Source organism: Hyperoodon ampullatus, assembly GCF_949752795.1.
Source record: "Hyperoodon ampullatus genome assembly, chromosome: 3".
NCBI classification, from domain to species: Eukaryota; Metazoa; Chordata; class Mammalia; order Artiodactyla; family Ziphiidae; genus Hyperoodon; species Hyperoodon ampullatus.
Genome location: NC_136916.1, coordinates 36,926,135 through 36,943,595, shown reverse-complemented (window position 1 = coordinate 36,943,595; position 17,461 = coordinate 36,926,135). Strand labels below are relative to the sequence as shown.

General features: G+C 41.8%; 1 protein-coding gene across 1 annotated transcript in view; it reads right to left on the bottom strand.

Annotated features, from left to right (window-relative positions):
* Positions 1 to 17,461, bottom strand: part of IQGAP1 (IQ motif containing GTPase activating protein 1) — a gene marked incomplete at its 3' end in the record, with an annotated part of 100,156 nt that overhangs the window by 18,681 nt on the left and 64,014 nt on the right. The window contains exons 16-26 of the mRNA XM_079701085.1: positions 12,954 to 13,044; positions 12,615 to 12,782; positions 11,770 to 11,912; positions 6,585 to 6,755; positions 5,792 to 5,875; positions 5,617 to 5,688; positions 5,451 to 5,520; positions 4,861 to 5,069; positions 3,976 to 4,131; positions 3,576 to 3,739; positions 2,696 to 2,920 (exon numbers count right to left, since the gene is read on the bottom strand). Coding sequence (XP_079557211.1) covers positions 2,696 to 2,920; positions 3,576 to 3,739; positions 3,976 to 4,131; positions 4,861 to 5,069; positions 5,451 to 5,520; positions 5,617 to 5,688; positions 5,792 to 5,875; positions 6,585 to 6,755; positions 11,770 to 11,912; positions 12,615 to 12,782; positions 12,954 to 13,044 — 1,553 coding nt within the window. The remainder of the gene's footprint in view (positions 1 to 2,695; positions 2,921 to 3,575; positions 3,740 to 3,975; positions 4,132 to 4,860; positions 5,070 to 5,450; positions 5,521 to 5,616; positions 5,689 to 5,791; positions 5,876 to 6,584; positions 6,756 to 11,769; positions 11,913 to 12,614; positions 12,783 to 12,953; positions 13,045 to 17,461) is intronic.

The window sequence follows — 17,461 nt, the reverse complement described above, 5'->3', positions numbered from 1 at the left end:
ATGAGGTCAAAAAGCAGTAATGATTATCTTGGTGGCTTAAATCCAATCACAAGCGTCCTAATAAGAGAGAGGCGGGGCTTCCCTGGTGGCGCAGTGGTTGGGAGTCCGCCTGCCGATGCAGGGGACACGGGTTCGTGCCCCAGTCCAGGAAGATCCCACATGCTGCGGAGTGGCTGGGCCTGTGAACAATGGCCACTGAGCCTGCGCGTCCCGAGCCTGTGCTCCGCAACGGGAGAGGCCACAACAGTGTGAGGCCCGCGTACCGCAAAGAAAAAAAAAAGAGAGAGGCGGAGGGAGATTTGGTGCACACAGAAGAGGAGGCAATGCGGCGACGGGGGAGGGCAGGCAGAGACTGGAGTGATACAGCCACAAGGCCAGGAATGCCAACAGCCACCAGAAGCTGAAGAGGCAGGGAATGGATTTTCCACTAGAGCCTCTGGAGGGAGCACAGCCCTGCTGACACCCTGATTTCACCCCTTTAATACCAATTTCGGATTTCTGGCCTCCAAAACTGTGAGAAAATAAATTTCTGTTGTTTTAAGCCATCAAGTTTGTGGTAATTCATCACAGGAGCAATAGGAAACTAATACAAGCAAATAAGGACACAACTCCATTTGTCATATGGTGGCTGAATTACAAACACTGGTAGACTAAGAACATAAGGATTCAGCAAAAATTAACAAAAGCATTCTGTCTGAAACAATTGGCTGTATTGAATTTATAAGGGCATTTATATTTTGTAAGTTATGTACTTTACATCTTTTATATCAGTAAAATAACTGTATACGTATACGACATTTAAAAAAAGGTAGCAATGAGCAAAGAGAATGAAAGTGTTAAACTAAATGGGTGTAGTCAGAGAACAGAATATTAAATTTCTAAGATTTTAGAGGTGAACACTGCCAAGAGGGACAACGTCCCAGTTTGTTATGAGTTTCGTGGCCGAAGCTCAAGGATCCGTGATGCTTACATGCTGCATGGGCTCCCACCACATACCACTACACCTCCCAGTTATCCATATTAAAAAAAAAAGTGTTAAAATCAATTTCCGTTTTATGAAAAGCAAAATAAGACACGTTTCTGATAGGCACCTACAAGAAAAAATCTTGAAATACCTACTGGAATTTTGATCTAAAAATGACCGACTCATGGACTGGCAGAGGAAATATCTTAGTACCCTTGAGCCTATGTCCGTGGGGCTCTCATCTAGGGATGCCCTGAGCTTCAGTCAAACCTTCCCAGTCAACTACTGCAGTTGGCTGACCATATTGCAGGATTTGGGCCTGGTGCAGGTCAAAACAAAAATGGATTTTCCATCACACCCAGCAATGATCTGACTCTTGGGTGACAGGCTGACACAAAGCAGAGAACCAAATCAGGGTTGGTTCCCACACGATTCCCAATATGGGATAAGCCCTTTGTAGGAGTGAGCAGAATGTTCTGTTCTCTATCCAGGGTAATGTCCCCCTTTGCCTGGTGTCCAGGTATGTGGAAAGCAGCATTATTCAACATGTAGACCATTCTACCAATCAGTCCAAGACAGGATAAGGAGCTTGAGCCAGAATGTAATCAACTTCAGAATGGATACTTCCTTCATTGAGAAAGTCTTGCTACGGAAAAAAATGTCAGCTGAACTAAACAGTGTGTTTAGCGACACTGATGATCTACAGTTACTGGCCCACAGATCAAACTCTGAGTAGTAATCATATGGAGAGCTACTCCTCTTAAGCTCCAGAGAACTTCATGTATGATCTAACCCTACTCTACACCAAAAAGGAAAAAACCTTCATAGACTAAACTGCTCAGATCTCTATTCCTCACCCCCCTGTCCTCACCCAAGCTGGATAAAAATATTTTAAACATTTTGGCTCTCTGAACTGTATTTTCCCAGCATTTCCCATATTCTACTGACACATTTTTCCTTTGGATGTGTTAACGCTGGTGGTGAAAACTACCGCCCCGGCACAGAACTCTCCTGGATTACGTTAATTTAGTTAGTCCAACTCTCAGTATTCCAGGGCAGCTCATCATTTGCCCACACCAGCTCCTCTTCCCTTTAATGAAACACAGTGATCTCACTCAGATCTGTGTGAGTCTTCCCATCCAACTGCATCTCTGCTGATGCCCAGTGTCCTTCCAGGTCCTAGACTCTCGCAAGCTCCTTCCACCTGACAGCATTCAGACATGAAGACTCTGCACCTAGCTCTTAGCAAGGCTGGCCCCACTGTACCCTTCAGGCCTCCACCATGTGACGGTTCACCTTCTCAGGGAGGCTCTCCCTAACCCCTCTAAGTTAGCTCCCTCTTAAATTCTCCATTACAGTTCCCTACAAAACATCACGAAACTCCCCTCAGTTTGCAACTTTATTTCTATGTACCTGTGTGTCATCTCTCCCACACAATAAACTATGAACAGAGGGCAGGGAGCATGTCTTCTTCATTCATTATTGTATGTCTCATTTGTTATCGTATTATTGTAGGTGTATCTAACACAGTGTCTGGCACTTAGTAAGTACTCAATAAATATTTGCTAAATAAGTGAATAAATTACCAGGTCAACTACTTAAAGAAGGGGTTTCTAAAGAAAACCTATTTAAGCAATCACTAATTTATAAATCAAAGAAATGTTAACTGCTTAAAAAAGAGAGAGAGAAAATAATAAAAACATGAAAGAAAAGGTGTTGTGGTTATCATACCTTGCCTCTCCTGTCTGAGACTCCATCTGATTAACCCAAGATTTGTAAATATCCACAGGGTCAGTTTTGATATTGAGAGATTTGTCATCCATAATCTCCTTAACCACCGGGGCCAAGATCTGTCTCAGCGCATTCTGGCCCCTGGCCCCACGGTTGAAACTTACAACCATCTTAATAACTGTAGGATTTCCTGTCACGATTTCTTGAATCTGATCTACTTTTGACCTATAAAACATAAAATACAAATTCAATTCAAACTAATCACAAATCTACCAACCTAAAGATCCTTCCTACTTAAAGATCCCATCTCCTAAAAACAGAAATATGATAGTTGGAAGGAAAGGGTTACATGCTCTTTCTCTAGAAACACTCCCCAACACTCATCTGAATACCGGACCTTCCTGCTGTTGTTGCAAACTCAATCATAGGAACATGATCAGGTCCTTTGTTAGCTAAAGTTGTGAAATCTTCATGTTTAGACCAGCTTTTAAAAAATTCTATCTTAATACAGAATATTCCTAAAACTAATTTGGCAAATCTCTATCACCTCCCCAGAAACAGCAACATTTTATATTAGTGTTTATTATATTAGCTTATAATTAGCATATTAGTTTATATTGTGTATATATTATTAGTTCATATTGGTGTACAGTATATATATAATTAATATATAATTAATTTGTATTTTTAGTATAATTAGTCTGTGTGAGTGCATAATCTCTATTATTACATTATAAAAGGTAAATGCTTCTTTTAGAGTAAGTATTTCACACATGTCACAGTATTGAGAAAAGGCACAGGCAGGCCTGAATCTCAAACTATGAGCACCTATGACAGTGGGGAGGGGTCCCATGTATGCCCTGTAGAAATCTGTCCGTACTTGATTTCCTCCTGCAGTGCTGTCTTAAAGAGCCGCAGGAGCAGGTACTCCTCTCGCTGGTTGGATGCGTAGTTGTAGAGTGTGAAGATTACAGAGTCCATGAACTTGGTGGACTTGTTCTGGGGCATCTGAAAAATCAGCTTCGCCAGATAGGTGGGGTTGGTCTGAAACGAAAGCAAGGGATAAGTAATTTCTAGATGACATGAAGGCTGGCACAAATATTCAAGATTTTTCAGCTTGAAGGATTAGAAAGTACCTGAGTAATAAAGAAAAACAAGACAGCCCTTTGCTCATCTCTCAGTGGAAACCAGAAGGACTTCCACAGAGATCTATGCATAAGGTTTTCTTGAGAAAAGTAAATTAACTAAATTTTACAATACTAATTCCAGGAGCCACTCACCTGCAGTAAATAAAACAGGTGTTGATATGCTTCCAACTTCTCTCTCTTCTCCTTGCTCAAAGCCTTGAGACCTCCCTTCTGTTTATTTAACATCATCATATCAGACAACTGTTCCTTATTTTTTTTGGTAAGCTTTTTACTGTGGGAAACCACATCCTGTAAACAAACACATATACATAAACCAAAAAGCTTTCAAAGATGAAACTCTGGGCATTACGGAAAGGTCTTTTAGCACCTAAAAACTTTCATGAAGGTCTACTGCACTGGCAGATCCCTTAAATATTTTAGAATCACTACACTGTACCTTATTTTCAGTACATCAATCAAATCTATTCCTACTTCCATCTTCCTATAAAGAACCTCATCTATAAAAATGTCCATTGATTCAGGAAACCAACTTCTAGGAATCTATCTTACAAAGTCTTAAACACAATAAAAGCTACATATACATTGAAACATTAACTGCAGTGTTATTCCATAATAATAAAAGTTGAAAATGTCAAATAGTCTAGAGAAAAAGAGGTAACTCAGATTATTTCCTGATAAATTATCACACTGCCACTAAAAATAATATTTATGACGACTTTTCATATGGAAAATATCTTATCCTCTATATTAAATAAAAATGTAGGATATAAAATGATTGTTAGGGTGGTGGAATTATGGGATGATTTTTTTTTATGGGATGATTTTTATCTACTTTTCTCTATTTAAAATTTTGTGATTAAATCACTTGATTTCTATTTAACTTAAAAAAAAAAAATGTATGGCGTTCGCTGAGAAGAAAGCCAGCCTCCTACCCCCTCCCTGCAAGTCACCTAGAGAGAGACAGGGGTACCAAGCAGGACAATGTACCCCAAGGCCCTTACTGGCACTGGACCATACCTGTAGTGTAATTTTATTTTTCACTAGCAGTCCAATTTTGATATCCATGAGATTGAGGTCATTTTCCAGCTGCTGGTTAGAACGGATGAGGGTAATGACCTCTTCCCTCATCTTCATAAGATCAAGCTCCTCCTGAAAATCCTGGTCACTTTGGTCGAGCAGGTGGACAAATTTTCGGACCACAACCATAGGGGGATCCTCAGCATTGACTGACAGAAAGAAAGCATGTGTCAGACGAAGAATGGAACCGTCAATAAAAGTTCTGTGTCTTGGAAGACATCAGCACTGTCTTAAAAAAAAAAAAAGCTCTATTCACACATAAGATATTTGTTTATTTTTGAGATATGCAAAGACAACCACCAAGTGCAGTCTTCCCGGTCATGCTACTGCTATGTTGTTATGAGGAAGGCGAATACAGCAAGCAACAAGACATCAAGTCACAGGTGAGCAATGGGGCTTAAGTCACAAGCAGCACCCCACCCCCCAAGCCTTGCCTGCAGGACAAGAAAAGAGATCCATGGAGAATACTCAGAACCTGACGGCTCTCAACCACTGCCTCAACTGTCCTCTGCTGAGCCACAGTTACTCACTGAGAGTCTTGTAGTCATCACGAGCTTTGTTTGCCCGAATAAAAGCCTGGATTTTGATAATGTCATTTATCTAAGGAACAAAAAAAGAGAAATTCCTTTGTTCTTCTGTCCACCACAATCACAGCAAAACTAACTCTACTGGTCCTTGTCACCCAAGGGTACTCACATGGTCTCGGAAATACTGTAGGCGATCTCTGTAGCGTTTTCTAGCTTGATGCATCCTTGCCAGGGACTGAATCTGTGGAAAAGGAAAAGGGGGTCCTGGAAATTAGAAGAGCCCTTCATCTCAACACATATCATGCTCACTCCCCACGTCGAGAAACCCTGCCTGGGCTACACACCTTTATAACTTCATCTTTATGGGAGCGCAGGTAAGCTAAGCGGTCCTGATACGCCTTCTTCTGCTTGTATCCTCGCCACTGCGACTGAAACCATCAAACATTACATGTGACACATTATTTCCCAAGGGTCAGAGGAAGTTAAAAGATTTTGTCTTGAGATACCATCCAAGTGCAATTCATGATGCAGCTTTAAAAAGGATCACGTCCACCAGTGACAGGGGAAGGGGGGCCTGGGCTGTACCTCCACCAGGAGAGCACACCGGCTAACTTCCACCTCCCTGATGTGAGCACAGCACTTCACACCTTAAAGTGCATCTGCACAGATGCTCTCATAGGCTCCTTACAACAAATCAGGTGAGGAAGGTAAGATAAATATTAGTATCCCCATTTATAGATGAGGACACAAACTTAGAGAAGAGGTTTACCACTACCTGGCAGTGCTGGAGCCATAATTCCTAACCCAGAATTCTTTCTGTGACATTTTGCTTCCCTGTCATTGAAACAAAATCGCAGTTGCTTCTCTCAATATTCAAATCTGACACAAAGGAACAGTCTTAGAAGACAATGAGGTGCCCAAGAAGAACTGCCACTGAGCTGGACAACTCACCACACTAAACAGCAATGAGCACACATTGATTCCAATGGTAGGAGAGGAAGTGCTTGTCAGAAGAAGGACAAGACTAAGAGGTCAGAAGATGGAGGACACACTCAGACATTCGATCGTAGGAGCTGACTGTTTATTACCCCTGCTCTAGAAGCCCACTTGCTGTCTGTATAATAGGCTCTGAAATACCTGAATGCAGGTGATGGCAGGGATTTGTTTCTTCAGGAAATTCATTCTGGATCGGAATTCCTGCCGAACTAAGTATCCCCTGCAGCAAGCCTGCAGCTTGGTGATCAAGCCTTCGTTGGCCAGCCAAAGCTGTTCTCGGTTATACGCAGCAGTCACCCCAGAGATGGAACTCTGAAAAAGCAATGGTCACGTGAGAAGACAAACATAGGTGAGAATGGACACAAATTTTTACACAGTATCACACAAACTAATGCTCAAGGCTTTCCAAGGCTATACTAGATCTTTAGCCAAGAAATGGGAATGCAGACTTCAGATCTATTTTTCAAGGCCAAGTTGTCCTCATACCCCCCAAAAAGTCATAAACAAAAACTTCACCTTCTTTTACCTCATATGTTATTTCCTTTACTCACCTACCTAACACTAGCTGTGCCAGGAACTGTGCTTGCTGATCTGGGGTCATTGCGGACAAGAAGACAGAGTGACAGGTGACAACACCAAGGCCCAGATGCCCTGGAATGACACAGAGGAGGGCCCCGCAGGGGAGTGGACAGACTACAAATCGTCTTGAGAAGTAGCCTAGAGTGTTTGAAATGTTACTACAAGCACTGGAGAACCAGCAAACTTTCAAACAGGAATAAAGCCATCAGATTTATTTTTAGAAAAGCCGCACTGTTAGCAGAGTAGCTGAAAGATTAGCCTGAGTGGGTGAATTAGGATGCTGTTATCGTATAATCCAAGTGGGAGAGGACCTGGCTTGAATGAGGGCAGGAGTGGTGAGAATGATTAGTGAGAACACCTGGTTACCCACCTAATATCCATGGTATATGGATATACCATATATGCCCCTGTCCTTGGTATCAGAGTCTTGATTTTTTTTTTTCCTGGGCAACAGTGTGTACAGTTAAAGACTGCACTAAATTCTGGAAAGCACTGATCTAGGTTACATATTAGAATAATCCAAAAAATAGAGGAGGTGGAGTACAAGGTCTGCAAGGAACTGGGAGAGAATAAAATCAAGAGACAAGATAAATGATAAATTTGGGAAAAGGGACTTTTCTTTTGGGAAAAGAAAATGATGAAGGATTCAGTGAAAATACAGATTCACTGAAAGGGAGGAAAGTGGAGAGTGGGAGAACCAATTTGATGGTCACTGTTTTTTGTTTTGTTTTGTTTTCAGGGAGGTAGGAGGTTAGGTAACGTGAGGTAACATCACTCCTCTGTTTAAAATTCTTAGGTCCAGGAGCCTGACTTCAGACTATACTACAAAGCTACAGTAATCAAGACAGTATGGTACTGGCACAAAAACAGAAATATAGATCAATGGAACAGGAGAGAAAGCCCAGAGATAAACCCACGCACATAGGGTCACCTTATCTTTGATAAAGGAGGCAAGAATATACAGTGGAGAAAAGACAGCCTCTTCAATAAGTGGTGCTGGGAAAACTGGACAGCGACATGTGAAAGAATGAAAGTAGAACACTCCCTAACACCATACACAAAAATAAACTCAAAATGGGTTAAAGACCTAAATGTAAGGCCAGACACTATCAAACTCTTACAGGAAAACATAGGCAGAACACTCTATGACATAAATCACAGCAAGATCCTTTTTGACCCACCTCCTAGAGAAATGGAAATAAAGACAAAAATAAACACGTGGGACCTAATGAAACTTAAAAGCTTTTGCACAGCAAAGGAAACCATAAACAAGACGAAAAGACAACCCTCAGAATGGGAGAAAATATTTGCAAATGAAGAAACTGACAGAGGATTAATCTCCAAAATTTACAAGCAGCTCATGCAGCTCAATAACAAAAAAACAAACAACCCAATCCAAAAATGGGCAGAAGACCTAAACAGACATTTCTCCAAAGAAGATATACAGATTGCCAACAAACACATGAAAGAATGCTCAACATCATTAATCATTAGAGAAATGCAAATGAAAACTACAATGAGATATCATCTCACACCAGTCAGAATGGTCATCATCAAAAAATCTAGAAACAATAAATGCTGGAGAGGGTGTGGAGAAAAGGGAACACTCTTGCACTGTTGGTGGGAATGTAAATTGATACAGCCACTAGGAGGTTCCTTAAAAAACTAAAAATAGAACTACCATACGACCCAGCAATCCCACTACTGGGCATATACCCTGAGAAAACCATAATTCAAAAAGAGTCATGTACCAAAATGTTCATTGCAGCTCTATTTACAATAGCCAGGACATGGAAGCAACCTAAGTATCCATCAACAGATGAATGGATAAAGAAGATGTGGCACGGGCTTCCCTGGTGGAGCAGTGGTTGAGAGTTCGCCTGCCGATGCAGGGGACACGGGTTCGTGCCCGGGTCCGGGAAGATCCCACATGCCGCAGAGCGGCTGGGCCCGTGAGCCATGGCTGCTGAGCCTGCGCATCTGGAGCCTGTGCTCTGCAACGGGAGAGGCCACAACAGTGACAGGCCCGCGTACCGCAAAAGAATAAAAAAAGAAGACGTGGCACATATATACAATGGAATATTACTCAGCCATAAAAAGAAATGAAATTGAGTTATCTGTAGTGAGGTGGATGGACCTAGAGTCTGTCATACAGAGTGAAGTAAGTCAGAAAGAGAAAAACAAATACCGTACGCTAACACATATATATGGAATCTAAGACACACACACACACGAAAAAAAGAGGTCATGAAGAACCTGGGGTAAGACGGGAATAAAGACACAGACCTACTAGAGCGTGGACTTGAGGATATGGGGAGGGGAAAGGGTAAGCTGTGACAAAGTGAGAGAGTGGCATGGACATATATACACTACCAAACGTAAATAGATAGCTAGTGGGAAGTAGCCCCATAGCACAGGGAGATCAGCTAGGTGGTTTGTGACCACCTAGAGGGGTGGGATAGGGAGGGTGGGAGGGAGGGAGACGCAAGAGGGAAGAGATATGGGAACATACGTATATGTATAACTGATTCACTTTGTTATAAAGCAGGAACTAACACACCATTGTAAAGCAATTATACTCCAATAAAGATGCTAAAAAAAAAAATTCCTAGGTCCAGGGCTTCCCTGGTGGCGCAGTGGTTAAGAATCCGCCTGCCAATGCAGGGGACACGGGTTCGAGCCCTAGTCCGGGAAGATCCCACATGCTGTTGGAGCAACTAAGCCCGTGCATCACAACTACCGAGCCTGTGCTCTAGAGCCCGTGAGCCACAACTACTGAGCCCACGTGCCTAGAGCCCATGCTCCACAAGAGAAGCCACCGCACCGCAACGAAGAGTAGCCCCCACTCACCGCAACTAGAAAAAGCCTGCGCACAGCAATGAGGACCCAATGTAGCCAAAAATAAATAAAATAAATTTATTAAAAAAAAAATCTTAGGTCCATACACAAAACATTAAGAAGGAGTGTCTCTGTGGAGGTTAGTAAGATTCTCAAAGGTGTACATGACCCAAAAAGAGCTAAAAATCACTCTGCTGGAAGATCACCCTGGCTTCCTTCACATGGCCCGTCAGGTCCTTGCCTCTCTTCTCTGCCTCCTCCACTTCGTATGCCAGTCAAAGGACCACTCGTCCTCCCTGAAATGGCCCATGTTCCTCCAGTCCTTGATGTCCTTCCCCACTCTGTCCTTTCTGTCAAGAATAGACTTCCCTGTTTCTCATCTGCTAAAATGCTATCTATGCTGTCTTTCTCCAGGATAGAATTAACTGCTTCCTTAACATTTCCTCTATTTTACTGTTATTACAGCATCTATTTCTCTCTGTCTTACGTTGCAGTACTCAGTTCTGTGCCTGCTGTTTTTACCACAATATTGTTAAAAACTGGAAAGTAGAGACTCTGATACATCTTTATAGCCCCTCAACGCCCAACAGAGAGAGTTCAATGAGCTGAGTTAAATTTAATCACCTGTGAAACCATTAGCAGTGAAGATGAAACACTGGGAAGGTACGAGACTATAATTTCCCTCAGAGGAGAACTTTAATAAACACAAGATAGAAACTCATTCCTCTGATAGGTGAGTTCTGAAGAAAGGGACTATTTCAGCTTTTACATACGTGAACATTCCATTTTTTTCTACACAGGATTTGGGAATAACTGCCCAATGGAAGTAGATAACCTTTTAAAAGTCCTTTACTGTCCCTTCTCTCTAGGAATCTTTGTGCGTATTAATCATGTGTCTAATCATGACCCACAGGAGCTTACTGAACAACGTCCCTCAATATATTTCCCTCTCCTTTCATGTACATTAGACAACTCTAGTTTGATAACCACGAGCTTAGCACCAGGTAACGCTGGAAGTGCTCAACAGCCCGTCAAGGACAAAGTAAGTGGTCATTACATACAAGGACTGCAAACTTAGTAGCTCACCTTAAAAACTAACAGTGGGCATAAGGTAAGTACACACACGACTGAAACAAATCCAAGTTGGTTAAATTCTAAATGAATACAAAGACTATGGGGGGGTGGCTTGAAATGAAGATGGAGAGGGGAAGGAAAAGGAATTTTAATAAGAGTTGTAGAGGAGGTGACACTTTGAGATGGGTGTGCCTGGAAGGATAAAATTTGACACATGTAGATGGCAGGGGAGGGACATCTCACGACAGCAGGAACTTTGTTTCGTTCATGACTATATCTCCAGTGTCGTTCATGACTATACCTCCAATGTTTAGAAGAGTGTCTGGTACATATAGGAGGTATTCAGGAACTGGTGAATAGGAAATTCTAGTAAGAGTGAACAGCATAAGCAAAGACATGAGATAGGAAAGAAGCACTTTAAAAGCTGCTATAAGAAAAAATGCTAACTTTATGTGAAAGTGCAGGTTATATTCTAACACAGTACAGTTGGAATCTGTGGAATAGTCAGAAAAGAGATTAAAAATGTACACTGGGAAAGATTAAGAGTAGTTGCATTTAATGAGAAGTCACAGCAACTTCTTTTGTTCTTTGCTGGATCATCCAGTTTTCTTTAAAAAGCACACAATTCATCTGACTTAAGTCTATAATCCAGATGTTTTACTAATTTAGGCCTTAAGCACTCTGACTGGAAAAATTACTCCAAAGTAGTTTGTTATGTAGCCTTAATTTTAGTCTAGGGCTTATGACCATGTGCCCTGTTCCTCCTTAGTAATATTACCTCTAAAATACAGGTACTTTCTCTCAGCTTCTTCTTTTGTGAAGAAATGAGACCTACCTGGATCTCCTCCCGAGAAAGCTGCATAGAATTCTGCACAAAGTCTGGGGGTTCATCCCATCCTCCTTTCAGCGTCTCCAGATTGTGGTAATAATAATAGCCACCTTTCACCCAGTGCTTCACCCACTTGCTGTTATAATCTCCTGGCAGAAAATAAAGGAAAGATGAAAGAAACCCAGAGCCACACTCCCCACATTCACATGTCTGATACCACAGGATTGTTCTGGTAAGGGTTAACAAACTGAATGAAGACCATTCCAAAACCTGTCTCTGGGTCTATGAGAGTAAAGAGCGATCCTAAGTCCCTCTTAAATTATGACTTTGTAATGTCTCATTTAGCTCATTCATATCCACAGTATAAAAAGAAAACACCTATGAAGTCCAAATGGTGAAATCAACCTTGACTGCCTCTGTTCCTTCCGAAGCCTATACCTAAGTAAGACCTTATGTGTCAGAAAACTGTTCTGATAAAAGACTTGCAGCCGTTCAGCCTCTCTAGTTAATTTTTTAAAAAGGGCCATGAAACGGGATGAAAAATCTTATCTTTATTCCCCTTTTTGCAGATAAACTACTTTTAAATATCTACAGGCTTAGGTGATCAGAACTACTAACACCCTATGAAAGATAAACGTTTTCAGAAAACTGACCTTTTTAATAACATAGCCACCCTCGAGGGGAAGAAAAAGAATATTTTCAAAAATAGGAATATTATCTCCTTGGGTCTTTAAAATAAGCCTAATACTTCCGAAGTACCTTTCCTATAGCTTGTCCCTTTGCTCTACATCTGCCCTGTGATATTTTCAAGTTCTTACTCTCAGGGCACATATTTATTTACCCAAACTCACCTGCTGTCAGTTTTTTCTTCTTGGCTTCAGCAAGGTCACTCTGGTAAGTTTCACCACATTCAGGGATGACGCCATATAAGCCGACATCAGGGGAACGAAGGGCACTCAGTGTTTTTCCAACATCGCCATTCTCCACTGCTTCATTAATGGCAAAGATTCCTAAGGCAACTATCCCAGAAGAGAACTGTTACTGGAATAGTTTAGAAGGTGTCTAGATTCACCTACTAGCCAACTGTTCCCCCTACATCTTTCTACCTTGGTCAAGCTGAGTTCTAAGATACGGAGCACCTCGCCACCCCCACTTTCCACCAGAGTAGAAATAAAACAACTGATACATACACCTCTGTGCTTCTTGGGTGTCTTTGTTGGACTGCCATATTCCACCTTGAATTTCATCCAACCATAACACAGCTGACTCATCCTGGGTTTCCTACAAACCATTAAAAGCAAAACAATACTTGAGTCATCAAATCAGGGTACATGTCATGATGGCGGCTTCTGAGACTCAATTAGAGATAGAGGAAGAAGTTTCCAACATACAAGACACATGGAATAGTCAACTGGAAGAAGCTAGGCACCAAAAAACCAGTAAAGGGTTACAAGAGAAATATCACAGATGTAGGTGATGGATATAAGAAGATGGATTCAAGTTGTTCAGGAGGACAAGAGCTGCTAGAAGGGGCAAAAGGTCCCAACTGGGAAGGGGCCCAGGGACTTAAATACTGTGATAAGCATCATGACAAGAAGTACTTTTTAGAAAGCCTCTTTTGCCAACAATATTCAGAGGGAGTTACTATTCTCTAGGACTACTGCTTTTAGGACTATCAAGACGTTATCACATGGGAAGCCAGGAGTCACTATAGGCAATTTAATCTTATCACCAGCTTATATTCTAAAACTTGAAAGTTATATCAGTTGTTGGAAACTTAAGAACACATTTTCACACAGAAACATAATAAATGGTGATTAGTTTTCTCAGCATGGCCAACAAAAGCCTCTCTAGTCCATAGTGTAGTTTGAGCTGAATACTAGGGACGGAGGTGAAACAGAAGTGGAGTCTTTTTCTCCTTCTAGACAAGGCACCTCAGGTTTTAAAGTGCCCAGGTTGAGAGTCATGTCTGAGGCAATCTTGACAGACCCAACAAAAGTATCTGTTCCTGAGGCTTGAGCTAATAGCAACTGGGATAAATAGTAGCTTAAAAATCCATCGAGACAGCTTGATGTAAATATAATTTGCCAAGGCACCAATGAGGCGGCTGGGATCAGTAACTATAACTGTGTTGCCAGGTGAGGCAGGGTCTGGGCTGTGGGGCAAAATGGAAAGTTTCACTGCCTTCTGCAGGCCCAGCAGTTGAAGTGCAAAACCTTAGAGGAGGCTTGGTTTTCCTCCTGCATTACTAGGGAGAGATACACAATATTTCACTCAGCAGAGCCAAGCAGTCACAAATCCCTGCAATTTATAAAGCGCCTTGGTGACAGGGTAAGGCCAAAGGAAGGCATCTGAAATCGAAAGATTTCTCTCTAATTCAGAGTTTTAGAAAGATCATTTAACTTACAATCATAAGAGGCACCATCCCAATTTAAGAAGCTCATAGTCTTGGGAAAGGAAAAGAGTAACCCGATAAATAGAATGCAAGAACAAGTCACCTAATAGCTGCAGAACTTAGCACTTTCCTACCACTGGTCAGCTTGTTACTGAAAATAGAAAATGGCCACACACAATTCCCTAGAGTCATACGAATAAACACTGGCAATGCTAAGCAATAGTTTCAATACGAAACAATACAATGAGTCAGCAACAACTTAAACTGAGAAGTCATAAGCTAGACGGCTGAATGTGCAGTCTCCAAGAGAAGTGGCATAAAGACCCTTGCACCCCCAAAGCAAGTATTTCCACAGAACCAGGCCACTTCTGGCTCAGTTTTAGGCTAACGCATGCGTCAGCTGGCTCTGAGCAGAGTCTACTGTAAGCAAAGTTTGGGGGCTTGGCACAACCTTCCTTGCATCCAGAGAAAGGCGCAGCTTATCATGATTTCTGACCATTCAGAGTTCCATCTTCTCTGCTCCGGGCAGACTAAGCAGAAGGATTAAAACAAACACGTCCATACATAATTCCCCCTAAAAAACAAGGTACAGAGCTGTGGGGTGAGAGGAGGAAAAAAAAACAAAAAAAACAATGGAGCAGTGTCTCAGGTACATCAGGGGAAAATGATATATAGAAATACCCCTCACCAGACTGAAGGAGGCAAGATCAGTGACATACACCAACTCATCGCAGTGTGAGGAAAGAACAGGCTCTCTCTGCTCCAATTAGATCGAATAAGATGACAAAACCCAACATCCTCCTGTTAAAGTTTGCTCTAAAGATTAACTCAAATCACTCAGTAGAGAGTTAAAACCCTGAACGAGATATTGTGGAGAATACTGAGATAAAATAGATTTAATGCGAAAATGCTATATAAAGTATATGCAAATAACATCCCCGAACAACTCTGACTGACACTTAGAAGCACACTGACTGCATTTTAGAAGAGGTAAAGAGATAGGGACCAGAGATAAGAACCAAACAAGTGGGCAATGACTGGAGGTAAAAGAGGTGGAGAAGCCACAAGATACGGAGAAAAGAAAGGGAAAAGAGATGAAAGAATGGCTACCGTACATATATGTGTGTATATATTCGGAAACCACAAACACACACACTTGCAAAGGGCACTTCTCACCCCTTAAAACCTCCTTAAAAGTCTCTCCTATTATATGTGGCATGGATACATGTGTCATGATTGATAAAATAACACACATATGTATTGATAATATATACGTAACATATTATAGATACATATATGTGTAACATAAATGTAATGTTTTATCTCTCATCACATATGTAAACTATGCTATATATACCTATAAACCACTCCATACCTACCACATACACATGTAAACACACATACATGAATCTATACAACATATATATCAACACAAGCACTGATCAATCAGAGTGGAGCAGAGATCTCATGGCCCTTTGCTGGTTTAGGTGTTAATCCTCTAGTTGCTCATAGCGGAAGTTCAGGGAAAGAGCTAGAACTGGGGGTGGAACACATTTGGGAGGCCTGGGACAGGAGCAATGTACTGAAAAAAAGTATTCAATATTCTAACAACTGGTACAGCCATGTCAGTGCACACCAGCTGATTTTTAGCTACATGCACGTATGCCTGTCTGTGTACACTAAGACTGTGGGGTGCGGGAGGAGAAGCCAGACTTAAAAATCATTCATATTTGTAATTATAAAATGAGTTCCTTGAGAGTTCCTGATATCTGTGTCTTGGCATTCAAACAATACTACACAGTGACCAGTAATCTACTTTTAGCAAGTATTCCAAAGGCACTAAATTTAAATGAAGAGAGAACTGACAATGGTGAAAACAGTAGAGGAAGGACCTCTGAATATCCCCTCCTACATAAAAGCAACAAAAACACCGACAAAAGTCATCAGAATCAACTTTTTCAAAACTATTGAAACGAACTAAAGGCTTGCAGCAATCAGTTTATTCAAGAACAGTTGACTCTCAGTAAGAACAGTGAGGCCTATGGCACTTAAACTGCCCTATTCCCATTTGTGCTCTGCCCACCCCCCTCCGCCCCCACCCCATACACACCTACCTCCTTCAAAGCCCTATCTATTCCCACAGAACTGTCATTAGTTGACATGTTAGGTAGTTCCCTGGAAGACCACAGCTAGGCTGTCTTTATTTGACCTGACTTAGAGCTTGCCCAGTGCAAACAGCCTTTTCCCCAGGGGTATTTGTCCAAAACAGAGGTAATTGCTTCACACCACAGATGCCTGGGGCAGTGGGTAAAAACTGAGGCAAATAATAGGTTAACCAAAACGCTTAAAAGGAAAAGCTAGAGAATGAGATGTTCACAGAGAGCTTTGAAAAGCTCTGACAAATTCCTGGGATGGGAATCTAGAAAGTCATAGTGCATTATGGGCTATGCACATGCTCAGAAGAGATCTGATAAGGCTGTAAGCTCTGACCTCTGGCTGACCCTGAGGCTCTGGGCAAGCATGAAGTGAAGGGAAAGCAAAATTGTAAACTGCCTGGCTGAGAGTCAAGGGCATGCCCCAACACACACAAAGGCCCTCAGCAAAGGCTGGGAGCTTTAGGTTCTAGGCATTTAAGGAAATTTCTGACTAATCATTAGCTGACCACTAGCTAACCAAGCAGAGACTTCAGTGGACACACATGACAAAGAATACAGACTTGAAAGAATTGAAAATCACCGAACAAACAACAACAGAAACAAACAGGGACAACCATAAACCCTGAGGAGGGGGTAGAATTTGATTTCCAAAGTTGACCCATTATTATTAAAATGTCCAGCTTTCAACCAAAAATTACAAGACATGCAAAGAAACAAGAAAGCATGGTCCAAACAGGAAAAAAACCAGACAACAGAAACTGTCCAAACTGAACTTAGTAGACAAAGACTTAAATCAGCTATCTTAAGTATGTTCAAAGAACTAAAGGAGGGCTTCCCTGGTGGCGCAGTGGTTGAGAGTCTGCCTGCCGATGCAGGGGACACGGGTTTGTGCCCCGGTCCGGGAAGATCCCACATGCGCGAAGATCCCACATGCCGCGGAGCGGCTGGGCACGTGAGCCGTGGCCGCTGGGCCTGTGCGTCCGGAGCCTGTGCTCCTCAACGGGAGAGGGCACAACAGTGAGAGGCCCGCATACCGCAAAAAAAAAAAAAAAAAAAAAAAAGAACTAAAGGAAACCATATCTAAAGAACTAAAGGAAAGTATGAGAACAATGTCTCACCAAATAGAGAATATACATTTTTTAAAAAA